General features: G+C 38.4%; 1 protein-coding gene across 2 annotated transcripts in view; it reads left to right on the top strand.

Moving 5' to 3' along the window:
- The window catches only part of RAB3GAP1 (RAB3 GTPase activating protein catalytic subunit 1), a 119,220-nt gene that overhangs the window by 43,917 nt on the left and 47,704 nt on the right, over positions 1 to 27,599 (top strand). The window contains exons 2-5 of one of the 2 annotated variants that reach the window (XM_024764104.1): positions 9,964 to 10,144; positions 19,529 to 19,648; positions 20,547 to 20,712; positions 24,895 to 24,994. In XM_024764104.1, coding sequence (XP_024619872.1) covers positions 9,999 to 10,144; positions 19,529 to 19,648; positions 20,547 to 20,712; positions 24,895 to 24,994 — 532 coding nt within the window. In that variant the 5' untranslated portion in view covers positions 9,964 to 9,998. The remainder of the gene's footprint in view (positions 1 to 9,963; positions 10,145 to 19,528; positions 19,649 to 20,546; positions 20,713 to 24,894; positions 24,995 to 27,599) is intronic. The other variant, XM_024764103.1, reaches the window with a different exon arrangement.

Here is a 27,599-nt window from a genome sequence, read left to right as displayed (position 1 = left end):
TGTGGCCTCTCTCGTTACGGAGCACAGGCTCCGGACACGCAGGCTCAGCGGCCATGGCCCACAGGCGCAGCCACTCCGTGGCATGTGGGATCCTCCTGGACTGGGGCACAGACCTGCGTCCCCTGCATTGGCAGGCAGACTTTCAACCGCTGCGCAACCAGGGAAGCCCTATTTTATTCTTCTTGTTGCAGTGGTAAATGGGAGTGTTTTCTTAATTTCACTTTCAGATGTTTCATCATTAGTGCATAGGAATGCCAGAGATCTCTGTGCACAAATTTTGTATCCTGCTACTTTACCAAATTCATTGATTAGCTCTAGTAGTTTTCTGGTAGCATCTTTAGGATTCTCTATTTAGAGTATCAGGTCATCTGCAAACAATGACAGCTTTAGTTCTTCTTTTCCAATTTGGATTCCTTTTATTTCTTTTTTTCCTCTGATTGCTGTTTATTTGTTGTTTTTCCCTTGCTGCTTTTAATATGTTTTCTTTGTATTTAATTTTCCATAGTTTGATTAATATGTTTCTTGGCGTGTTTCTCCTTGGATTTATCCTGTATGGGACTCTCTGTGCTTCCTGGGCTTGATTAATTATTTCCTTTTCCATAGTAGGGAAGTTTTCAACTGTAATCTCTTCAAATATTTTCTCAGTCCCTTCCTTTTTTTCTTTTTCTTCTGGGACCCCTATAATTCGAATGTTGGTGCGTTTAATGTTGTCCCAGAGGTCTCTGAGACTGTCCTCAGTTCTTTTCATTCTTTATTCTCCTCTGCAGTAGTTATTTCCACTCTTTTATCTTCCAGGTCACTTATGCGTTCTTCTGCCTCAGTTATTCTGCTATTGATTCCTTTTAGAGTATTTTTAATTTCATTTATTGTGTTGTTCATCATTGCTTGTTTCCTCTTTCGTTCTTCTAGGTCCTTGTTAAATGTTTCTTGTATTTTCTCTATTCTATTTCCAAGATTTTGGATCATCTTTACTATCATTATTCTGAACTCTTTTTCAGGTAGACTGCCTATTTCCTCTTCATTTGTTAGGTCTGGTGGGTTTTTACCTTGCTCCTTCGTCTGCTGTGTTTTTTTCTGTCTTTTCATTTTGCATATCTTACTGTGTTTGAGGTCTCTTTTTCACAGGCTGCAGGTTCATAGTTCCTGTTGTTTTCGGTGTCTGTCCCCAGTGGCTAAGGTTGGTTTAGTGGGTTGTGTAGGCTTCCTGGTGGAGGTGGCTATGCCTGTAGTTTGGTGGATGAGGCTGGATCTTGTCTTTCTGGTGGGCAGGTCCACGATTGGTGGTGTGTTTTGGGGTGTCTGTGGCCTTGTTATGATTTTAGGCAGCCTCTCTGCTAATGGATGGTGCCGTGTTCCTGTTTTGCTAGTTGTTTGGCATAGGGTGTCAAGCACTGTAGCTTGCTGGTCATTGAGTGAAGCTAGGTCTTGGTGTTGAGATGGAGATCTCTGGGAGATGTTCGCCATTTGAAATACGTGGAGCTGGGTGGTCTCTTGTGGACCAGTGTCCTGAAGTTGGCTCTCCCACCTCAGAGGCACAGCATTGACTCCTGGCTGGAGCACCAAGAGCCTTTCATCCACATGGCTCAGAATAAAAGGGGTTAAAGGAGCAGCTGATTCGCGGACTCTGGCTCACTCAGGCTGGGGGGGATGGAGGGGGTACGTGTGTGGGGTGAGCTTGCGGCGGGAGCAGCCAGCGTGAAATTGCACCAGCCTGCGGCGCACCGTGTGTTCTCCCAGGCAAGTTGTCCCTGGAATTTTGGACCCTGGCAGTGGCAGGCTGCACAGGCTCCCAGGAGGGGAGGTGTGGACAGTGGCCTGTGCTTGCACACAGATTTCTTTGGTGGCCGCAGCAGCAGCCTTAGTGTCTCATGCCCGTCTCTGGGGTCCCCGCTGATAGCCGTGACTTGCGCCCGTCTCTGGGGCTCCTTTAAGCAGCGCTCTTAATCCCGTCTCCTCGCATACCAGGAAAGAAAGAGGGAAGGAAAAGTCTCTTGCCTCTTCAGCAGGTCCAGAATTTTTCCCGGACTCCCTCCCAGCTAACCGTGGCGCACTAGCCCCCTTCAGGCTGTGTTCACGCCGCCAACCCCAATCCTCTCCCTGGGATCGGACCGAAGCCCAAGCCTTAGCTCCCAGCCTCGCCTGCCCCGGCGGGGGAGCAGACAAGCCTCTCGGCCTGGTGAGTGCCAGTCGGCACCGATCCTCTGTGCGGGAATCTCTCCGCCTTGCCCCCTGCTCCCCTGTTGTGCTTTCCTCCGTGGCTCCGAAGCCTACCCCCTCCGCCACCCGCAGTCTCCGCCTGCAAAGGGGCTTCTAGTGTGTCGAATCCTTCCTCCTTCACAGCTCCCTCCCACTGGTGCAGGTCCCGTCCCTATTCTTTTGTCTCTGTTTTTTCTTTTTTCTTTTGCCCTACCCAGGTACGTGGGGAGTTTCTTGCCTTTTGGGAGGTCTGAGGTCTTCTGCCAGCGTTCAGTGGGTGTTCTATAGGAGCAGTTCCATGTGTAGACGTATTTCTGGTGTATCTGTGGGGAGGAAGGTGATCTCTGAGTCTTAGTCTTCCGCCACCTTCTCAAATCACTTCCATGTATAGGTTTTTTAAAATTGCTACCACAGTCAGAATGTAGAACAGTTCTGTAACCTCCCCCAAACTCCTCTTCTCTGTTATAATGCTGGCAGTCACTGATATGTTCTGAATCACTATAGTTTTGTCCTTTCAGGAGTGTCATAGAGATGGACTCAAAGAGTAATCATGTGAGACTGGCTTCTTTCACTCAGCATAATGCTTTTGAGATCCTTTGAAGTAATTTTTTATCAATAGTTTTATCCTTTTTATTGCTGAGTAGTATTCTGTTTTAAGGATATACTACAGTTTAATCATTCACCTGTTGAGGGGTAGTAGGATTGTTTCTAAGATTGGACATTTATGAATAGAGCTGCTGTAAATATTTTTGTATAGATCTTTTATATGAAAATATAGTTTCAGTTTACTTGGGTAGATATCTAGGGTGGGATTAAGTCACATGGTGAGTGTATATTTAACTTTATAAGAAACAGCCAAACTGAGTTCCAGAGTGACTGTACCATTTTGCATTCTCATCAACAATGTATGAGAGTTTCAGTTGCTCTATATCCGCAGTAGTACTTGGTGTCAGTTATTTTAGTTTTAGCCACTCTAATAGGTATGTTGTGATATCTGATGCTAGTTTTAATTTGAATTTTGAATATCTGTCATGTGTTTATTTGCCATCGTATATACTCTATGGTGAAGTGCCTGTTCAAGTCTTTTGTCCACTTTTTAATTGGGTTGTTTTCTTACTGCTGTGTTTTGAGAGTTCTTTATATATTCTGAATACACATATTTCCTCTGGACAGTAGTTTATCTTTTCATTCTCTTACTAGTGTCTTTTCCAGAATAAAAATTTTAAATTTGATGAAGTTCAGTTTATCAGATTTTTACTTTATGGATCATGCTTTAGTGCCATGTCTGAGAACACTTGCACAAGGTCACAAAGCCTTTCTTCTATTTGATAAAAATATATAAACTTAAAAAATTTTTTGACTTATTTTAGATTTATGAAAAGTTATAAAGATAGTACGGACTGTCCCGGGATACCGTTCACCCAGTTTTCCCTACTGTTAACAGTTTATGTTACCATGGTATGTGTGTCAAAACTGAGAAACCGGGCTTCCCCGGTGGCGCAATGGTTGAGAGTCCACCTGCCGATGCAGGGGACACAGGTTCGTGCCCCGGTCTGGGAAGATTCCACATGCTGCGGAGCGGCTGCGCCCGTGAGCCATGGCTGCTGAGCCTGCGCGTCTGGAACCTGTTGCTCCGCAACGGGAAAGGCCACAACAGTGAGAGGCCCGCGTACTGAAAAAGAAAAACAAACAAACAAACTGAGAAACCAACAGTGGTACATTATTATTAGTTAAACTTTATTTAACTAGTTTTTCCACTAACATCCATTTTCTGTTCCAAGATCTAATCTGGGATACCTCATTGCATGTAGTTATATCTCCTTAGTTTCTTTAGTCTCCGTTCTGTGAAAATTTGTCTTTCCTCATTTTTCATCACTTTGAGCTTTTGAGGGGTACTAGTCAGGTATTTTGTAGAATCTCCTTCAATTTGGGTGTGTGTCTTTTTAAAAACTTTTTAAAGTAAGAAAAATTATTTTATGGTTACACGTGGGTTATGACTTTTGGAGAGAATACCATAGAGGTGAAATGCCTTTTTATCATATCAGAAGGTCATGTTATCATCATGGCTTAGTCACTGGTGATATTAGTTTGATCACATTGTCAATTCTGTGTTTTATTCTAAAAGTTTTACATATTATATTTAGAGCTATTATCCATTTCAAGTTAATTTTTGGATAAGATTCTTTTTTTTGCATGTGGATGTTTACTTGTGCCAACCTCATTTGTTGAAGAGTTTCCTTTCATCATTGACTTACTTTTGCACCTTTGTGCAAGATCGTTTGGCCATATTTGTGTGGGTTTGTGTCTTGGTTGCTATAGTTTTGTAATAAGTCTTTAAATTAGGTAGTGTGATTCCTTCAATTTTTTTTTTTAAATTTTCAAAGTTGTTTTGGCTACTCTAGCTCCTTTGCTTTTCTATTTAAATTTTAGAATTGGTTTATCTATGTCTACAGAAAGTCCTGTTAGAATTTTGATTGGAATTGCTTTGAGTCTGTAGATCAGTTTGGTGGAGAATTGGTATGTTTACTATGCTAAGTCTTCCGTTTTATGATCATGGTCTCTCCAATTATTTAGGTCTTCTTTGATTTCAGCAGACAGATCCTGTATATGTTTTGTTAGATTTGTATCTAATTACTGCTTTTTTAAAAGGAGCTATTGTAGTGGTATTATTTAAACATTTTTCATATCCAGCTCTTTGTTACTAGTATGTAGGAATATGACTAATTTTTGTGCATTGACCTTATATCCCTATCCCATGACCTTACTAAATTCAGTTATTAGTTCTCGGAGGAGTTTTGTGATGTCTTTTGGATTTTCTTTGTAAACAGTCATGTTGTCTGTGCATAGGGGTAGTTTTATTTCTTCCTTTCCAATCTCTGGGTCTGTTTTTCTCCTTGCCTTTTTTTTTTTTTTTGCGGTACGCGGGCCTGTCACTGTTGTGGCCTCTCCCATTGTGGAGCACAGGCTCCAGACGCGCAGACTCAGCGGCCATTGCTCATGGGCCTAGCCGCTCCGCGGCATGTGGGATCTTCCTGGACGGGGGCACGAACCCGTGTCCCCTGCATCGGCAGGCGGACTCTCAACCACTGCACCACCAGGGAAGCCTTTCCTTGCCTTTTAAACTGGCTAAGACTCCAGTAAAATACTGAATAGGAATGATGAGAGTGGACGTCTTTGTCTTGCTCCTAATCTCAGAGGGAAAGCCTTTAGTCTTTTACTATTAAATATGTTAGGTGTAGTTTTTTCATAGATGCTCTTTATTAGGTTGAGAATGTTCTATTTCTAGTACGCTGAGTGCTTTTATATGAATGGATGTTGAATTTTGTCAAGTGCATTTTCTGCTTGAATTGATATCATTTGTTTCTTGTTTCTTTTATTATTATTTGGCTGTGTTGGGTCTTTGTTGCTGTGCGCGGGCTTTCTCCAGTTGTGGTGAGAGGGGGCTACTCTTCGTTGTGATGCGTGGGCTTCTCATTGTGGTGGCTTCTCTTGTTGCGGAGCATGGGCTCTAGGCGCACGCGCTTCAGTAGTTGTGACTCGTGGGCTCAGTACTTGTGGCTCTCAGGCTCTAGAGCGCAGGCTCAGTAGCTGTGGCGCACGGGCTTAGTTGCTCTGTGGCATGTGGGATCTTTCCGGACCAGGGCTCGAACCTGTGTCCCCTGCATTGGCAGGCGGATTCTTAATCACTGTGCCACCAGGGAAGTCCCTGTTTGTTTCTTCTGTAGATTTTTAATATGGTGATTACATTGGTTGATTTTGGTAGATAGCTATTTAGCTTTGCATCGCAAGATGAACTCTACTTCAGCTTCTTCGTGGTGTAATTTGTATTTGTGCTTATATGCATTGCTGAATTTGATATGCAGGTATTTGGTTGAGGACTTTAGTGTCTGTGTTAATAAGAAATATTGGTCTTTAGTTTTCCTATATTTTGATTTTGATGTCAGAGAAATGCTGGCCTCATAACATACATTGGGAAGTATTTTGTTCACTTGTGTTTTCTGGAAGAAACTGTGTAAAATTGATGTTATCTTCTTTAATATTAGGTAGAATTTGCCATTGAAACCATCTGGGCCTGAAGTTGTTTTATTGAGGTGGCAGTCTCTTCTAAGATCCAGGCCTTAAGGAGAAGTCGTAGTTCCAGTTTCTTGCCTCATGTGCACCCATATCCCTGAGGGGCCATTCAGAACGTTACAACCTGTGTACTGATTTGGATTGATGGAAAGTCCGTGCACAGACAATGCTTGATTAAATATAAAGGATACAGAAGGAAACTGATGTGTTTAGGGTACTTTGTAGAGAGATTGGTAACATCATCAGAAAAAATATGCAGCTTCTTACTCTCAGTCCCTCATAAGCAAGGGATGCCAATATCTGAGTCATATTATACTTTTGGAAGCATAGTTTCGAGACCTAGCCTTATTTATATTTATTATGAGGCTCGGGCAATTCAGACATAACCTAGCCTGGATACATGCCAAAGACAGCTTCCGTTGGGCTGGTTATACCGTATCAGTCTCAGAGTGATATAATTCATATTATTTATGTGAATTTAGCTAAGCTAAATATGTGGTATTCTCAGACATAAACACACTTTTCTTCCATCACTCTCTGTCTAGTCTATCAAAGCACCTTCAGTTTTGCAGACAGCTTTGTGAGCCATACTAATAGGCTTTTAGCATCTGAAAGGCTTATCCTGTAAAATCCCAATCCCTAGTCCCTAGCTGTGAGGGCCTATATCCAGAGTTGATAATCCCCTGGTTTTTTTCAGAGTCACCTTTGCATGCTTACTTCTGCCATTCAGTTCCCTCTTTGTTTCTGTGACTCAGGAATCTCCTCTTTATTCTTTCAAGTTCAGCTGTGTATTTCAAAAACATTATCATGTCTTATTAGGTATTTTCGTGTGTTTGGGGGGAAGGAGGACCTGTGTCATGTCAATCTGCTGTATCACTTCCATTTTTTAAATTTGATTTTACTTAAAGGTTAGAAGACCAACAACCATCTTTTGAGAACTATTTGAAAATTAGACATATTAAAAGTATGTGTGTTTTCTTTTATTCAGCAAACATTCTTTTTAAACACTTACTATGAGCCAGGTACTGGGATATGAAAGATAAAATGTGGTCCGTGCCTCAGTGAGCTTTGGGATTAGAAGAGGGATAGAGACAAGGGAACAAATGGCAACACTGTTGGTAAGTGCTCTCATGGAGGGCAGCACAGGGCTTGATGCAAACTCATAGGAGATACTGCCTTTCTAGACGGATCAAGTCAGGAAAATGTTTCCAGAAGAGGTGATGCCTTACCTGAATCCTGCAAGGCAAGTGAGAATAAGCCAGGTGAAGTTAGATGAAAAGATATTCAAGGCCGAAGAAGAGCATCAGTAGACGTGATGATGCCTAAATGAACTTGAAACCTGCGAGTAGTTTGGTAAGCCTGGAGTATGGCAGCTGAGTGTGGAGAATGGCAAAAGATGAGGTGGTGTCTGTGTATTTGGAGCCTAATGTGAACTGGGCATCTTAAGAAGATTTCATAATGTTCGCATACTTATGTTTTTTTACAGAATTTTAAAATTATAATTGTTAAAAATAAAAATTCTTAAAATTTTCAAGGATACAAATGAATCACCATGGTTCTTAGCAACTGAAGAATAAGATACACAGAAGTTTTCACCTATAAATATTTCATTCTTTTAATTGAACTAAAGTTAATAAAGCAGACACTGAAAATTTGAGGTACTATGCAAAATATTTATACCATACATAATACAGTTAGTAAAGATTGACCCTGTCAGAATGAGAAAAACTTAACATATGATTAATCAAAATTCTATTAATCTATTAAAGATTCTATTAATCTTTAGAAAATAGAACATTTATGTCAAATGCTGAATTTTGATGGTTTAATTTTATCAATCTACACCTATTTTGATATATCCTAGTTTCAGTTTTTATATCAGGCACATGCCAGATTAGCTTTAAGCCTGTTTAACTTTTTAAAGGATATTTTATAGAACTGGTCTCAAGAAGATATATGGGCATGATTGCTGCTGAACCTGGACTTGGGTCTGCACAGCACAGCCAATCAACTAAAACCACGTTGTGGTGAAGTAAAGTGCATCATTTATTGCAATGTACCAAGCAAGGAGAACGGGCAGCTCATGCTCAAAAGACCCAACTCTGCGATGGCTTTCGCGGAAGGGTTTTCCAAGGCACCACATGGTCCATGATCAGCTTGTACTCTGTTCTTGGACTGGTTGGCATCAAGGTGAAGTTTCGCACATCATCAGTCTTCTGGCTCCAACCAGTTTGGGGTCTTTGTGCTTGGGGTCGGCAGTTTTCATCTGGTGGGGGTCTGGTTTCTGTAAAAACAAGTTAGGAATGTGTGTCAGACCTTTATATCTTTCAGGGAACTGGGAGTTCAGTGACTCTGCTATATGGCTGATTTATAATCTAAATTGTTACCAGTTTCTTGGCCCAACATCTTTGCTTTGTTTCTACATGCTTACGTTTCCTAATAATTAACTCTTGAGCCAGCCTTTTGAGATTCAGGGGAGGTCCGGGAGACTAAAGCAAAAGCCTCTTGCTTCAAAAAACAGGGACACAAAGGCTTGTTTACAGTTTCACGATCAAGTTTTATAGTCTAGGCAAGGTAACTGTTCTTAATGATGTGATCTGTTGGCTGATTCTCTCTGCCTCCTTATATAACCTATCCTTTAAATACCTTCTAATGACCTGATCCTGAAATCATCGTTAGAGATTTATTCCCTTCATTATTTGTTACTTATTAAAAGAAAATTAGCCCTAGAAATGACACAGACATTAGCCTTAGCAGACATTTATGTCCAAAGGTAAATTTATGAGATACTTTTTGAGCAGAGGGTGTGGTGGCCAGGATAATGAACCTCTGTACCTCCTAAAGATGTCCACATCCTAGAACATGTGAGTATAGGTTATGTGGCAAGAAGGAATCAAGAGAGCAGATGGAATTAGGGTTGCTAATCAGCTGATTTTAAGATGGGGAGATTTTTCCTGGGTTATCTGGGTGGGCTGAGTATAATCACAAGAGTTCTTAAAAGTAGAAAAAAGAGGCAGAAGATAGTGTCAGAGTGTTGTGATGTGAGAATAACTTGGCCTGCTGTTCTTGGATTTGAAGATGGAAGAAGGTCATGAGCCAAGGAATGAAGGTAGCCCCTAGAAACTGGGAAAGGCAAGGAATGGATTCTCCCTTAGAGTCTCCAGAAGGAATATAGCCTTGCTGACACCTTGACTTAGCCTGGTGAGACTTGCGTCAGACTTCTAACTTATAGAACTGAAAGATAATAAATTTGTGTTTTTCTAAGCTGCCAAGTTGGTGGTAATTTGTTATAGCAGCTATATGAAAATAATACAAAAAGTGAGAGCATAGATGTTACATGCCTGAGGAGACTTCACTGAGATTAGAAAAATAAACTGAAAGTACAGCTAGATTTAACTGAGGATAGATTTTTGTCTCTGATTTTGCCTTTGTCTAGACTGGTCTTTGGACTTTCACCTTCAATCACACTTCATTGGTCACCACAAAGAAACAGCAACAGCGTAAGCAACAGTCCATAAGAAATCTGTCAGCTGTGTAGTTGAATAATTACGATAGCTTTTTAAAAAAAGATTCATATTTGTGATTTTAATGTATTTTTTTTCTAGTCCTAGAAAGAGATACGTGTAAAACAACCTGATAGTTTTGAAAGAATGGTATTTAGCCCTAAGGACCTGTAAAATGTTCTTATTCTTTCAGAAGCAAACGTTTAGAGGACTTCCGGTAACTGTGACATGAAGAATTGTCAATTCCTCTCTGGAAAAAAAAAGTGTGAAAAAAAAAAGTATGAAACTGGAAAAAAAAATAATCAAAACAACCATTTCAAGGCACTAGAGGCAAATTTAGGAGCATTTATTCTTGAACAACTGCTAGAGCTTAGGTAAGAGTAGAGGGAACCTCTGGCCCTTTTGCCCGTTGCTGTTTCTGTCACCTCCCCCTCTTCTCCCCAGTCTGTTGATGAGAACTGTAGCTTTCCAGTCTAGGTTGGCCATGAAAACCATAAGCTCTATTGCCAGATGGGCAGATTTGATTCTGGGTGGAGGGCAAAAGCCTGTGGCTTTGCCTACTAAAAGTAGCAGACTCAATTGAGAATGGATGGGGAAACCCTGTACCTTTGCTAGGTCAAGGTTCCACACCTAGTCCAAAGCCAGTGGTGGATTATTCAGAAATGTAACAGGGAGATCCCGTATGAAAGCCATAGTAGAGCTGAATACACTCTGTATACACATCCCTGTATGATAGGAAAACTACATGTGTGCATGGAAGACCCAAGAGAGCCCTAACTTGAGAACTGGTTGCAACTTTGTATGCATTCCCCAACCTGGACACACAGATCAGTCAGCAGAAGGAAAGCGTTATGGGCTCAGCTATTTGACCACAATCTGTGCCCAAATTACTGATTTACCACTAAGCTATACAGACAAGGGGTAGCCCCTAGGGAGCCAGGCTAAAAAAATAAGATTACTGAGTAGAGACATAAGTAACAATACTTTGGGGAATACAGATTGCACAGTTGTAGTCTGCAATTTACTAAATACAAACAAACAAAAAAGAAACTAACAACCAGCAGAAAGTTAAACAGGACCTGATTTTACTACAATATGTTATCTAAATGTAATTTTCAACCACAAATTAATAGATTTGCAAGGTCACACAGGGAAGTGTGACACATGTAAGTAGAAAAAAACAGCCGGTAGAAATGGACTCTTTATTGGGTCCAGAGGTTGGATGCAGCAATAACTTCAAATCACTTATAAGTGTGTTCAAAGAATTAAAGGAACTGTATCGAAAGAATTAAAAATAGACTAACAATGAGTCAAATAGGAAGCCTCAATAAATAGAAATTATAATAAAGAACCAAATGGAAATTCCTAGAGTTGTAAAGGATAGCTGAAATAAACTTTGACCAGATATACTCAAAAGCAGATCTGAGATAGCAGAATAAAGAGTTGGTGGATTTGAAAGATGAATAGAAATTATCCAATCCAAAGAATAAAAGAAAAAATTAGAGAAAGATGAACAGAACTTTAGAGATGCATGGGTCAGTATCATTGTTCCAAAGTATACTGTAATGGGAATCCCAGTTGAAGAGAAAGAAGAGGGCAGAAAATATTATTTCAGAAATAATGGCTGAAAACTTCCCAGGTATGATGGAGAAAAAAAAAAAATTCCTCAGGGAGCCTAGAATCTCAGTGAACTCCAAGTAGGATAAACACAAAAGAGAACCACACCTAGATACATTCTAGTCAACTTGCTGAAACCCAAAGACAAAGAGAATCAAAAACAGCAAGGGAAAAATGACTCATCATGTACAAGAGGACAATACTGCTTGCTGACTTCTCATTAAAAGCAGTGGGAGTCAGAGGGCAGTACAGTGACATATTCAGAGTGCTGAAACAGAAAAAACTATCAACCAGGAATTCTATAGCCACCAAAACTAACTTTCAAAAATAAAGGTGAGGGGGCTTCCCTGGTGGTGCAGTGGTTGAGAATCTGCCTGCCAATGCAGGGGACACGGGTTCGATCCCTGGTCCGGGAGGATCCCACATGCCCGGAGCAGCTAAGCCCGTGCGACACAACTGCTGAGCCTGTGCTCTAGAGCCCGTGAGCCACAACTACTGAGCCTGTGTGCCATAACTACTGAAGCCTGCGTTCCTGGAGCCTGTGCTCCACAACAAGAGAAGCCACTGCAATGAGAAGCCCACACACCGCAACGAAGAGTGGCCTCTGCTCGCCGCAACTAGAGAGAGCCCACGTGCAGTGTACAATGAGGACCCAACACAGCCAAAAATAAATAAATAAATAAATTTATTAAAAAAAGGAAAATAAATGTGAAATAACAACATTGTCATATAAACAAAGCCTGAGAGAATTCATTGTAGGCTCACCCGCCTTACTGGCAGTATTAAAGAAAGCAGTAACGCGGATCCACGGGAAGAAATGAAGAGCATTGGAAATTCCCTAATAAATACAAAAGATATATTCTCCTATTTTTTTAAAACATAAGTTTGCTTAAGCAATAATTATAGCACTGTATTGTTGGGTTTGTAACATGTATCCATAATATATATGACAATATTGCACAAAGAGGGGAAGAAATGGAGCTATGTTGTATAAAATTGCTAGATTTTACCAAAATTAACCTAGCAGTGTTACTGAACCAGACTTGGGTCCATTTGCCTGTGTGCAGGCAAGCCAGTCTACTGACACTGGGTTGTGGTGAAGGAAAGTGCAGCATTTATTGCAGGGAGCCAAGCAAGGAGTCTAGGGCAGCCAGTGCTTAAAAGACCCGAAGGCTTTCAAGGAAAGGTTTATAAAGACAGGATAAGGGAGGGGGTGGTTTGTGGGGTGTGTGATCAGCTTGTGGATATTCTTCTGATGGGTTTGGTAGTGAGGTAATTGGAAGTCAGCATCATCAACCTGCTGTTTCCAACCAGTCTGGGCCCTACATGGCCGCAGACAGTTAACTTCTCCCACCTGGTGGGGGTTTCAGTATCTTCAAAACAGCTCAAAGGATGTGGCTCAGAATATTTAATTCCTCCTCCCTTGAGGAATTAAAGGTCCTTGACTTTGTTTATGGCTAAACTATTACTATTTTATCTTGCTTGACTATTTTCCTTTCTGCATTTTCTCACTTCTCTGATTAAGTTTATTCTTTGAGTAAAGTTTTTCTACAGACAGAAAGTAGGCAGAGGACATGGGTGGGAGTCCTGTTCCAGGAAGGGCCCAGAGGGTCCTGCTAGGTTATAGTAGATTATAAATTAAAGATACAGAATGCAGTATTGAAGGATCAGTGGGGGAGAACATTGAAAAAAAGCAGTTGTTTATTGAACACTTCCATTTTCTCACCTTTTCTTTTTTTTTTTTTTCTTGCGGTACTCTCACCGCTGTGGCCTCTCCTGTTGCGGAGCACAGGCTCCGGGCGAGCAGGCTCAGCGGCCACGGCTCACAGGCCCAGCCGCTCTGCGGCACGTGGGATCTTCCCGGACCGCGGCACTAACCCGTGTCCCCTGCATCGGCAGGCGGACTCTCAACTACTGCGCCACCAGGGAAGCCCCTCTAAGTTACTTTTGTAGATGCTAGGGATTTAAATATGTCTAAGAAATGGTTTTGCCATTGTTTATCACCACCGTTTTTGGTGATCCATTATTTTATGCATATATTCTTTATACTGTTTGAAGAGGCTCTGAATATATTTCTTTCTAAAGTAATACATGTAAGGATTTTAAAATTGTAGCAAGCAAGAAAGAAAAAGCCATCTCAAAACAAAAGAGACAAAAGTGAGTGGTAGATTGTCCTGTCTTTCTCAATTGGAGGGTGTGATGCTAAGGCTCATTTATATTTAAACTTAGTATTTAGTATACATATGTAATTTGTTAGATAAAACAACTCTATTATTAAGTATTGCCATAGTGGGATTTTTATTTTTTATGTTGATGCATTTGAGGTCCGAATAAATTTAAATCGCTAAAGTAGAAGTTGTAGGAAATATAAAGATTTATTAATGAAATTCATTATCTTACATCACATTCCCCCTTCACTTTTCCCACTCTCTCCTCCACATCCTTCCCTTTTCCACATATTCAAAAATGTGGGCTAAAACATCTCATGCTTTCTTAATTTTGGATAACCAAGCACAAAACCATGTGAAATGTGTGTTATATCCATCATATACTTTTTATGAATATGTGAGATATATGTATATGTATTTTTGTGCATTGGGGAATTTTTTAATATGGATTTTACTATACGTATTGTTGTGATAAATATTTCTTTTTTCTCAGCATTTCATATAGCCTTATATCATTAAGTTCAGATTTATTATTTTAATGACTTAAATTTTTCCTAGTATAGGGAGGTACTGTAATTACCCATTTCTCTGTTGAAGGAGCTTAAAGTTTCTGGTTTTTCACAATTAAACTATTATAATGAAGTTCATTGTACATATATCTTTGTGCATTTGTATGAATGTTTTTGTAGCGTAGATATAGAGATATAATTCAAATTTTGTGATTTTTTTCTTTTTTTTTTTGGGCTGTACGCGGGCCTCTCACTGCTGTGGCCCCTCCCGTTGCGGAGTACAGGCTCCAGATGCGCAGGCTCAGCGGCCATGGCTCACGGGCCCAGCTGCTCTGTGGCATGTGGGATCTTCCCAGACTGGGGCACGAGCCCATGTCCCCTGAATCGGCAGGCAGACTCTCAACCACTGTGCCACCAGGGAAGCCCAAATTTTGTGAATTTTAAATATTGATAAATTTTACCTTTTTGTCCTATGGAAATGTTTTAAGAGTTTATACCACCACCTGTGTGGCATATCCCAAACTCTTGCCAACACTGGATCTTATCAGTGTTTTATATTTTTTGCAGATTTAATAGGTTGTGATATCTTTTTTTTTTAAGTGATTTATTTATTTATTATTTATTTTTTGCTGTGTTGGGTCTTCGTTTCTGTGCGAGGGCTTTCTCTAGTTGTGGTGAGTGGGGGCCACTCTTCATTGCGGTGCGCAGGCCTCTCACTGTTGTGGCCTCTCTTGTTGCGGAGCAGAGGTTCCAGACACGCAGGCTCAGTAGTTGTGACTCACGGGCCCAGTTGCTCCACGGCATGTGGGATCCTCCCAGACCAGGGCTTGAACCCGTGTCTCCTGCATTGGCAGGCAGACTCTCAACCACTGTGCTGCCAGGGAAGCCCCTAGGTTGTGATATCTTGTTTCATTTACCTAGTCACTGTTGAGGTTGAAAATCTTTTAATAGAATTATTAGCCATTTATATTTTTCATTATTGGAAATATATATTAGTTTTGCTTATTTATTCTTAAATTTTTATTGTGACACACAATAAAATTTACCACTTTAACCATTTTTAAGTGTACCATTCAGTGGTGTTAAGTACTTTCAAATTTTTTGCAGCTGTCACCACTGTCCATCTTCGGAACTTTTTCATTTTCCCATATTGAAACTCTGTATTCATTAAACAATAACTCCCCATTCCTTCCTACTCTAGCCCCTGCTAAGTACCATTCTACTTTCTGCCTCTATGAGTTTGACTACTCTATGTACCTCATATAAGTAGAATCATAAAATATTTATCCTTCTGTGACTGGCTTATTTCACTTAACATAATGTCTTCAAATTTCATCTGTGTTGTAGTATGTAGAATGTCTTTCCTTTTAAGGATGAATAATATTTCATTGTATGTATGTCCCACATTTTGTTTATCCATTCATCTGTTAATTGACAGTTGGTTTGTTTCCACCTTTTGACTGTTGTGGATAATGCCGCTGTGAACATGGGTGTTCAAATGTCTGTTTTGAGTCTATGCTTTTAATTCTTTTGGGTATTGGCCCAGATGTGGAATTGCTGGTCATCCTGTGTTTTAAATTTTTGAAGAACCACTGTGTTCTTTTCCATAGCAGCTGTACCATTTAGCATTTCCACCAGTCATGCTCAAGCATTCTGATTTTTCCATATCCATGTCAATACTTGTTTTCTGCGTTGTTTTGCTTTTTTTTGTGGTACGCGGGCCTCTCACTGCTGTGGCCTCTCCTGTTGCGGAGCACAGGCTCCGTATGCGCAGGCTCAGCGGCCATGGCTCACGGGCCCAGCCGCTCCGCGGCATGTGGGATCTTCCCAGACCGGGGCACGAACCTGCGTCCCCTGCATCGGCAGGCGGACTCTCAACCACTGCGCCACCAGGGAAGCCCTGTTTTACTTTTTTAATGATAGCCATTCTAATAGATGTGAAGTAGTATCTTGTGGTTTTGATTTACATTTCCCTAATAATTAGTAATGTTGGCTACATCTTTTCATGTGCTTATTTGCAATTTGTATATCTTCTTCAGAGTAATGTCTATTGAAATCCTTTGTCCTTTTTTTTTTTTTTTTGCGGGACGTGGGACTCTCACTGTTGTGGCCTCTTCCGTTGCGGAGCACAGGCTCTGGACGCTCAGGCTCAGCAGCCATGGCTCATGGGCCCAGCCACTGCGTGGCATGTGGGATCTTCCCGGACTGGGGCACGAACCCGTGTCCCCTGCATCGGCAGGCGGACTCTCAACCACTGTGCCACCAGGGAAGCCCCCCTTTGTCCATATTTTAATGTTTTGTTGATTTTGCTCATTTTTTAAAGGTCCCGCCTAATGTTTGTTTACTTGATGAAAGCATGATCTCAGGTTCAAGTATTTCTAGCAGGGAAAGTAAATCAATGATTTATATTGATCTTTAAAAAAAATTAATTCCTCGTTACTGCCACTAGGAGGCTTAGCAAGTGTAATCAGGTTTCTTGACAAAGCCAGTGTGCATAAAAACAACCTTTTTTTTGTAAGGTATAATTGATATATAATGTTAGTTTCAGGTGTACAACATAATGCTTTGGTATTTGTATATATTGTGAAACGATCACCGTAGTAAGTCCTGTTATTATCTGTTAGCATACACAGTTAACAATTGTTTTTTCTTGTGATGAGAACTTTTAAGATTTATTCTCTTAGCAACTTGCAAATATGCAGTACAGTATTATTAACTGTAGTCACCATGCCGTACATTACATTGCCATGACTGACTTTATAACTGGAAATTTGTACCTTTTGATCCTTTCACCCATTTTGAACACCTCTGACACACCACCTCTGGGAGCCAACAATCTGTTGTCTGTATCTATGACCTAGGTGGTTTTTTTGTTTTTTTCATTTGTTTTCTGGTTTTTTTTTTTGATTCCATATGTAAGTGAGATCATATGTTATTTTGTCTTTCTCTGTCTGACTTGTTTCAATTAGCATAATGTCCTCAAGTCCATCCATGTTGTTGCAAATGGTAAGATTTCATCCTTTCCTATGACAGAATAATATTCCATTGTATATGTATACCACATTTTTTTAATCCATTCATCCATCAGTGGATACTTAAGTTGTTTCCATATCTTGGCTATTGTAAATAATGCTGCATTGAACATGGGGGTGCATATATCTTTTTGAATTAGTTTTTGTTTTCTTTGGATAAACACCCAGAAATAGAATTGCTGGATCATATGGTAGCTCTGTTTAAAAATTTTTTGGAGGCACCTCCATACTGTTTTTCCTGCTGGCTGCACCAATTTACATTCCCACCAGGGTTCCCTTTTTTTTATATCCTTGCCAGTACTTGTTTTTCTTTTTTTAAAAATTTTATTTATTTATTTTTGGTTGCATTGGGTCTTCATTGCCTCTTGCAGGCTTTCTCTAGTTGTGGCGAGTGAGAGCTACTCTTCTTTGTGGTGCGCGGGCTTCTCATTGCAGTGGTTTCTCTTGTTGCAGAGCATGGGCTCTAGGCGCGCGGGCTTCAGTAGTTGTGGCATGTGGGCTCAGTAATCGTGTCTCATGGGCCGTAGAGTGCAGGCTCAGTAGTTGTGGCGTGCGGGCTTAGTTGCTCCGCGGCATGTGGGATCTTCCCGGACCAGGGCTCGAACCCATGTCCCCTGCATTGGCAGGCGGATTCTTAACCACTGCGCCACCAGGGAACCCCTTGTTTTTCTTTACTTTTTGATGATAGACACTCTAAAAGGTATAAGGCGATTTGTCATTGTGGTTTTGATTTGCATTTCCCTGATGATTAGTGATGTTGAGCATCTTTTCATGTACCTGTCAACCACTTGTATATATTGATCTCTTAATGATAATAGAAAAAATACATTTGAAATCCAAGAAGAGAGCATATTTAACAGGGGTAATGGGGTGGTATTTGAGATAAATCTTCAAAATAAGAATCCATTGCTATTCTGTGATGGCAGTTGAGTGTAGGGGAAACATTCCAGGTAATGGAAACAAAGTACTGATCAGTAGGGGAGATGAACTTTTGAAAAGAAGGTACAAAAAGTGTATATAATGCAATCTTTTTTGAGGATAGGATGAGTAAATGGATGGACGGAATAGTTCTGGAAGAATGACCAAGAAACAGTTGGCAGTGGTTTCACTCTAGTGCCTGGGGATACCAAGGCAAAATATTGTTTTGTTTCCTTTCTTCCAAGGACATTAAGAAAAGAAAGAAGAACACTGTATTTAAAGACCTTTAGAGCTTAAAAATCACAGCTCTGTGTTCTTTACAGTATTTGATGCTGCTTCTACATAAATAATTTTGATTTCAGGGGTAGGAGGGTGGAGGTGAGGTGAGAAGATGAAATAAATTTTTGTCATCTAAACAGTAAACAGATTATGGGTTGGACTTTAAAATGTTTTTTTTTTTTTTTTTGCTGTACGCCGGCCTCTCACTGTTGTGGCCTCTCCTGTTGCGGATCACAGGCTCCGGATGCGCAGGCTCAGTGGCCATGGCTCACGGGCCAAGCCGCTCTGCGGCATGTGGGATCTTCCCAGACCGGGGCACAAACCTGTGTCCCCTGCATCGGCAGGCGGAATCTCAACCACTGTGCCACCAGGGAAGCCCTAAAATGTTTTAAATCTTTTTTTTTTTATTGCTGTTTTGGGGGATTTCTTGAGAATGTTCATAAAAATAAGCATTCATAACTGTTTACATAGAGTTAAAATAAATTAGGGAAATGAGTAATGCTTTTATAAATTTATTTTAAAAATATTATTAAATAAAAATACATTGGGGAGTGAATAGGGTAGGAATTTTCAGGAGGCAAGATCACCAGTTTGACCTTAACATTTTTGTAAATTTTGGCTACAAATCTGTCGTTTTTAAAGGACTTGTCAACTAAATGAGAAGTTTTCATTACTGTGGGATACCGTAGCAAGAGTAAGCCATTTTCTGATAATTTTGTGATTCCTATCTAATATGTTATTGAGTAAAAGAGTATAAGAATTCCTTAATTAGGATACTAGAGTAAATCATGTTCTCAGCACAAGTACATCATGGCTGATAATTCTTTTCCTGACATTTAGGGAATCAATTAAACTTTATCTTTCCACATTAGTGGACTTAATGTTATCTGTTAATTAACGCAAGATGTCAGTGCTGGCTTTCATCTTTTATTTTTGAAAGCTAACTTTTAAGACAAACCTGTTATTTAATGTTTTTTCTTTGTGATTTCAGTAAACTGCTCCTAATTTGTAAAGAATAGAGAGAAAATAGTAGATGAATGATGGAAATTTTTCACCAAATGAAGGAAATACAGGTTGTTATAGATTCAGTTGCCATTTAAGAAAGAAAGGATGACCTGTAGTTCAAGCCTAATTTCCTTCAGGGAAATTTTTTCATGTTTCTCAAATAATAAATTTTTGTATTCTGACATTTTCCCCTGTTTAATGGCAGTTATTCTTTTCTTTTTTTTTTTAAGGTATGGACTCCGAGAGTTTGTGGTGATCGCCCCTGCCGCAAATAATGATGCTGTTCTCAGTGAATCTAAGTGCAATCTTCTTCTGAGTTCTGTGTCTGTTGCTTTGGGAAACACTGGCTGGTAGGTGGACATTTCGAAAAACCTTGAGTTGAGTTTAAGAACTATTCTAAATTATAATTTATGAGGGAAAATGATTACTGTTAGGTTTTTGATTATGATTAAGATTAGTACTTGTACATTATTATATTGGAATAAGGTGTATAAGGACACACTCAACAAAACCTTTAGGGAAAGCATTTCTAAAGGGAAACTTACTGAAATATTACATGAATATTTAAAATGGAGAATAAATGGTACTATTTTTGTATTTTGCTTCCAAATGTTTATTTAAATTTTGGTGCAAAATCTAATTTTAAAACTTGATGACAGAGCATTGCCTTGTTCAGCCTCAGCTAGGAACATGCATTCAGGTAACTCAAATTTTTTGTTTCTCTGCACACGTCTTCAAATGCTTTGAAAGTGCTACGAGTATTGATTTTGAGATTACAAATAGATTTTAGTGAGTAGGCTAATTTGCGGTTATGGAAGTCTTTGAATAAGGAGGAGAACTATGTCTTCAAATGATAAAGTACAAAATAATTCACCACTAGTGTGGGTTTAATTTATATTGCTTAATACCTGTGAATCAAGTTTTATTATGATCTTGGAAAGCCTCATATGATAGGATCACTTTTATTCAAGAAAATTTTTATTCTGCTTTTTTATGACTTTCAGCCATTTGAAAATAGTTTTCTGACTACAAAGTGCCACTAAGTGATAATTTCTTCAGTTTATTAGTGTAAGGAGAAAAGGAACTAAGAGTGTTTTTGTTTTAAATATAAGTCTGTGGAGTATTCCTTGTTTAGTGCTTTTAAATAGTTGAGATTAAAATAACGTAATAGTGGAAAAACTTGAGATTTAGGAGTTATTCAGTGTTTAGTGAACTTACAGTCTATTCCTTTTTAATTGTGCCCTATAGCCAGGTGCCACTCTTCGTGCAAATTCATCAGAAATGGCGAAGAATGTATGTGGGAGAATGTCAGGGTCCTGGTGTCCGAACTGATTTTGAAATGGTTCATCTTCGAAAAGTGCCAAATCAGTACACTCATTTATCAGGTCTGCTGGATATCTTCAAATCAAAGATTGTGAGTTGGCATTGATATTTTCAGTCTTATAAAAGCAGTAATTTGGTAATTTTATCGATTACATAGAAATATTTCTAATGTTGAAATGTAATTACTTAGAAGAAAGATGTAATTGACTACATAAATTACTGTGTATGTTTCAACAAAGAGTCCAATTAGATTTTTAGTGTACTAATGCTCTGATTTTGTTTGTTCAGTTTGTTAACATTTATCCCCTACGTTATTAACTCTTTATACTCCTTTTCCTCTAATGAGTAATGTTGCCAACCTCACCACATGAGTGAGCTTCAGCATAGTTGCTTGTTCAGGGCTCTGACTATGAATAACTGAGATGTGAACTCTTTGGGTTCTGAATTGCTTTTTTTCCCCCAAGGGTCTATTTAATTTGATGTTTAAGATTAATCAGGCTTATATTCTATGACTGAGAGCAGCAGGGCTGAATTGGATGTGCTCAGTATATCTTTGGTGTTCTTTAAAAACACTATCACAGAGATATGGATGATTTGCCTGTGCTACTCTGGGGGAAGAATTAGGGTCTAAATTGAGGAGCTATTTGTGAATACCTCTAGAAAAGAGAGCAAAACAAGGTAAGTAAGTGGTGGAAGGGATTCTCCACTTAGAGAAGTAGTTCCGTTGAGTGATTAAGTTGACACCCATTACACTAAAAGTGATCAAACTTGATTAACAAACTGATATTAGATATCTCCTGGTATGGTACATTGAATAGGATATATCATCTGTGTTGCATTCCTGCTAAAAATGTTTAACATAAATCGAAACATGAGGAAACAATCACATATTTCTAAAATGAGTCATATTTTACAAAGTAAAGCCCAGACTCTTTAAAAATGTCAGTATCATGCTAGGCAAAACAAAGGCTGGGAGCTGTTTGGCCTAAAGGAGACTGAAGTAACATAACATGCATGATCCTTGATCAAAACAAAATAGCCACAGAGGACACAATTGGGACAGTTGGGGCAATTTTAATATGGACTATATGTTAGAAAATAGTATCAATATTAAACTTCTTGAGTGTGATAACCCTTGTTCATAGGAATTACATGCTAAGTATTTAGGGGTGAATTGCCATGATGCCTACAACTTTCAGAGGTTCAGCCAAAAAAATTATTTATGTAAATATATGATAGTATGTGCGTGTATCAAAATGTTAATTGGTGAGCTTGGTGAAAGTCATACCGGTATTCATTACGCTAGCTTTGCAACCTTTCTGAAGGTTTGCAAATTTTGAAAAGGAAAAAAATGTGAGAAAAAACGCTGAAATGTCTTTTTTAACATACATTGTTTGTAGAAAGATATTTAGGATTAGAATTTAATTTCATAAAAATTATGTTTTCAATTTTGAGGCCACAAATAGCAGGGTGGTAGGATTATCACCACCCAGATAAATCCGTTTGATATTTTTTAAAAAGTCTGCATATACTGGGTTAAGAAATTTAAGTATAAACTTCTCTATACCCTTAGTCCCTTTCCTCAAAATAACTATTGTTAGCTGTTTCTCGTGATTATCTCTATTAAAAAAAGCATAGAAGCATATCTTTTAGAAAGTTCCATGTCTGTATGTAACTTTTTTTCAGAACCTTTCTGGACTCTGAAATGCTTTAAGTACTGCTTAATTCTACACGTGTTGCTTTGAGAAATTTTTGAAAAAGTCAAGTATGCGTTATTTCTACCCCATTAGTTTTACTTTGTTCTCACCAGAAGTCTTCAATTATATTTAATTATTTTAGATCAAATTCTAGTCAGATGCAAATATTAATGCTTTATTCCTCTTCTTAAAAAACATTAGTGAATGTTATTTTCATGGATCTTTTATGTCACTCTTTCATGTTACTCAATTTTTCTTTACTGAAACTGGGGACCACGTTGATCTGTGGAGCCTGACTTTCATTATGACTATTTACTAATTGTACTTAAAAAAAAAAGTGTTCCTAATCAGTTTATCACATCATCTGTCAGAACTTTCACAAGCCTCTTGTCTAAATATGAAACATTTCTCAAAGTTGATTTGATAGAGTTGAACTTAAGATAATTGAGACCTGGTTTGGGTACTTTAGTTGTTTTACATAGTTAAAGCTACCCAATATGTGGCTCTCTTATACTTTCTTTATAAAGCTATCTTTATAAATATTACTCTTTAAATCTACTAGAAGTGTTCCAAGCACTCACCCTCCACTGGCAGTTTATTTCATTTTCACATGGATCTAATTATTAGAAAAGGCTTCATTGGCAGGGTGGCAGCAGAGGGTGGTTGTCCTTGGAACCACATAAAATTTAAGTTTAAATCCTCTTTTGCCATATAATCCTCTAAGTATTTGAAAACTCTCTCATACCCTGGTCTTTCCTTTTTCAGTTTAGACATTCTTCATTCTATCAGATGTTCCTTATATTTCATAGTTTTATATTCTGATTGTTGTTTTGGATATTTGTCTTTTTTAGAACTACATTTCTTCATGTTCTGGGGAAATTTTGTTTGCAGGCTCATTTTGAATGAAGGCTTTATTTACAGTTTTTAACTTTCTCTCCCATCCTCTCTAGTGGTTTTGTAATTTTGTGGTTGCTCCTTACCTGCAGAATATTTCAGACACTGGTCTTAAAATGGTGTTTGGAGCTTTTTGCTCCATATTGATATTGGGGTATTGCACATTGAGTCTTGGACTCATTGGATTGCTTGCTTGAGTCATGAGAGTGGGTTTGTCCCCCGCTCACACAACTTTCCCTAGCCCCATACCTTCCAACAAAGCCACTGCACGAAGCAGGAGTGCCCTGCCCCAGCGTCTGCCTTAAGCCGAGAGTCTTACAGTACCCTCATTCTGGGCGGAGTACTTTTGGTTCCATTTAATGCAGACTGTAATCCTGGCTCTCACTGCCTTCGTCTGCATGTGGAACTCAGCAAGCATATGCTTTGAGCCCCATTTAACACTTTGGATTTTCTGTACCTTTTCTAAGGCCCACAAAGATATTTATGTCATGTTTGGTCCTAGACATTTCTTTTTGGTCATCTCTTTCTGTATTTGTCTACATTGCTATGTGACTGGAGCGGAGGTTATGTGTCAAAGTGATCTTGTTATGGTTTCTAGATCATTTACAGCCAATTACAGGTGAACTCTCATTTGATATCTAGACCTGAGTAAAAAATAAATATTCCTGACCGGCCAGAATCTTACCTTGCTTGTCTAGGACACAGCAGCCCAAAACTGAATTAGCTTTTTTTTTTGGCAGCTACCTTATTTTGTGACTTGAGATTGAGTTTGTATTCAGTTAAAGTTACTAATGACATTTATAGATGCTGCTGCTGAGCTAAATGTCTCTTTATTCCTCCTGACCAGCAATATCAGCAACACCTGGAAACTGGGTAGATATGCAGAATACTATTGAATCTACATTTTCACAAGCTTACTAGGTCATTCCTATGCATATTTAGGTCCTATTTCACATTAATATAGGTTAACCATTATTAACGGAAGCTGAGATTGTGGGATGTTTGGATGATATTATTAATTTTTATGATTTTTAATGAATGTAAAGATCTAAATTTTCTGATTCATTAATATAAACTACATGAGTGGCCATTTGTCACAGTCTAAAATTCTGGTTAAATATTTAAGACTGGCTTTAATTTGAGTTTATTTTCATTTAAAAGAAAGAAAAGACTCAAACCTAGTGTTACACTTTATATAATAGTTTTACCTTATTTAAAAAATGAGTCACATTTTTTTCCACATTCAACATGGCTGAAGAGAATAGTAAGAAGTTTGTATAATTAAAATTGTATAAGATATTTTGAAAGAGCGCTTTACATAATAAAATTTAATATCTCTTTTCCTGGTAGTAGTTTAAACAGCTTTATTTTAATGTAATTTGCTCTCTGGCATTAATTCATCTCTTGAGCTTTTAAGCTGTGAGAATTTCTCCCATGAAAATGATTTCCTAAATTCTACACCTTTGGCTCTAATAACTTAGTGATTTTGTTTTCCTTTTTAATGGCTAGAATATCATACATTTTTCATGGCTAGAATGTGCGTGCCATATCTAACACTGTAATCTGAAAATCCACATTTCATGAAGGTAGTAATTTATCCATTCCAATAGCTTGAAATTTGGTTCTGGTATTTACAAGGGTACTAACATTTACATGGTATTGTCTTTGCATTTATTTCCTAGGGATGTACTTTAACTCCATTGCCTCCAGTTAGTATTGCTATACGGTTTACCTATGTACTTCAGGATTGGCAGCAGTATTTTTGGCCTCAGCAGCCTCCAGGTGAGATAATTTAGAACTATATTTAACTTACTGAATATAAATGGAGAGAAAATATATTCAGAAATTAAAACTATTTAACAATGTGTTTCAAATATTTGTAACTCATTTTAAATGTAATATTGCTGATTTCATTGCCTTTATCATATTTTTTCTCTTAAAAAAAGCTGTGTAGGTTGTTCTAGAGACAGAATTATTCTATACTTGACAGTCTTTTTTTTTTTTTTTGGTGGTACGCGGGCCTCTCACTGTTGTGGCCTCTCCCGTTGCGGAGCACAGGCTCCGTACATGCAGGATCAGCGGCCATGGCTCACGGGCCTAGCCGCCCTGCGGCATGTGGGATTTTCCCGGACCAGGGCATGAACCCGTGTACCCTGCATCGGCAGGCGGACTCTCAACCACTGCGCCACCGGGGAAGCCCTGACAATCTGTTTTTGAAAGCTAATATTATTTATAAAGCATTCCCTTGCCGTGGAACATCATGTGCTGCAAATTAGTACGTAATGAGTAAAATGTCTGCTTTCAGCATATAATAAGAGAAGCCACCCTCATAGGCTGCGAACAGACACGCACAGAACCTTATAGAGAGTAGAGTTTGAAGAAGAGGGCTAAATAAGGAAAGCAGAAAAGAGAAAAAGGTGTATATACATATACACTTATGCTGGGAAGAGCTGTAGAATATTTTACTTTAACTTGCATTTTTATAAAACTGTGATTAAAATCATTTTACCTACTTAACCATTGATATACTGATTCATTAACAGTCATTAATTAATAGCCTATATTAGGCCGGCTCTGCCAGGACACAGATATGAACAGACATTATCTAAGTTCTAGAAAAGCTCAGCCTGGTGGACATTTAGCTTAATTAAGTGAGGTTTAGGTTCCTGGATGTTTCTCTCACAAAAAGTGCAATTATATCCAAGTCTATCTAATAAGAAATTTAATATAAACTTATAAAATAATTACAAGGATTTTACTAGCCTGAAAACATTTTCCATTCTACCTTCCTCAAAGAGAAATAAATTATAATAAAATAATATTCTTTACTTTTTATTTTTGTTCCAAAATGGTTGGTTTGTTTATGAGATTGAAAATAGTAAATTATCTTGGGATGTTACTAAAATTAATGTAGTACATTTAGCTTTTGGTGGTTATATATACTACTACTGTTTTATTTTATATAGCACTGAATAATTTGAAAGTAATGTGCAGTAAAAGAACTCCATCTAAACTACAGCAGAGGGAAATAAAAGCTAAGCTGAGATTTATATTAGAAGACTCAAATGTTTGTTTTGGTAATTTTAGTTTCCAGACAACAGTACGCCTTTGTTAATGTTCTATTGCTAGTTTTTTAAAATGGGCATCAAAATATTAACCTTCTTTCTCAGTGGATTGAAAACCATATAAATTTTTAATATTTTCTCTTTTAAGGGGAAGGGACTGAACATGTAATATGGGCCAGACACTGTACCTGGCATTTTATATACTGTTTCAGGTAATTCCCATTTACCTATGAGACAAGTATTATTATCTTTCTTAGAGAACAAAAGTAACTGGCCCAAGGCCACATGGTCACCAGGTGATAAAGTTCACATTTAAATCCTGGTCAAACTCCAAGTCCCATCATTCTTTCATTCTACAGTGTAGCTTTTCAACTCTTAATTTGAGTAAAAGTTTTGTACAGTTATAGTCTATTAATAATTTTTAGCTTACTGGTTTAAAAAATGTGCTTAGGACATCCCTGGCGGTCCAGTGGTTAAGACTCCATGCTTCCACTGCAGTGGGGGCATGGGTTCAATACCTGGTCAGGGAACTAAGATCCTGCATGCAGTGTGGCGTGGCAAAAAAAAAAAAAAGTGCTTATTGTAAATTTTGAACTCTTAATTCACATCTTATAGTAAAGCTAGTCATTGTGATCTTTATTGTAAGCATTCTTTAGTTGGAAAAATGGAATGAATTGACTTGAGAAAATTTACTGAATCAAGTAATTGAGCCATATTTAATAACTAATTTTAATAATTTAGGGTGTAGATAATTGTCAAACATAATTTTAGCAAATCTGGGAGTGTTCATAACTCAACAGTAGACTTTAATTTTAGAAATTCTTAGTGTAGTGTGCATAATTAAAAACAACCATCTATTATTTCAAAGGGAAATCTTTATGAAGTCTTTTAGAAGTGTTTATTACTTCTTCAGGAGGGATGGAGCTAAGGGGTAATACACCCTCTAAATTCTCCTCTAATCTCAGATACCATTCATAATGGAATGGAAATTCTTTTCTGAACTTCAGATATTTCTGTGTACTGTCAGCTGATATAAGGTTTTATTAATGATGACTAATTTGGGCTATTCAGAAATTATTGACAGCAAAACTGATGAATGTAGGTTGATGATTAAATTTTTTAATACTCAGCTAATCTTTTAGATGCTATTAATCACATTCTGAGAAAATGAAAAGAAATTTACAGGAATAATATTCTCTTGAGTGATATTTAAGGACTATTTCCGAAGAGTATAATTTAGAATGCATAGCTTGAATACAGCACTTTACAAATAGGAATTAAATGTGTCCTTTTACTATAACATTCTTGGAGGAAGTCTTTAA

This window comes from Neophocaena asiaeorientalis, unplaced genomic scaffold (assembly GCF_003031525.2).
Source record: "Neophocaena asiaeorientalis asiaeorientalis breed wild unplaced genomic scaffold, Neophocaena_asiaeorientalis_V1.1 scaffold102, whole genome shotgun sequence".
In the NCBI taxonomy this organism is placed as follows: domain Eukaryota; kingdom Metazoa; phylum Chordata; class Mammalia; order Artiodactyla; family Phocoenidae; genus Neophocaena; species Neophocaena asiaeorientalis.
This window is presented reverse-complemented; position numbering and strand designations above follow the sequence as displayed.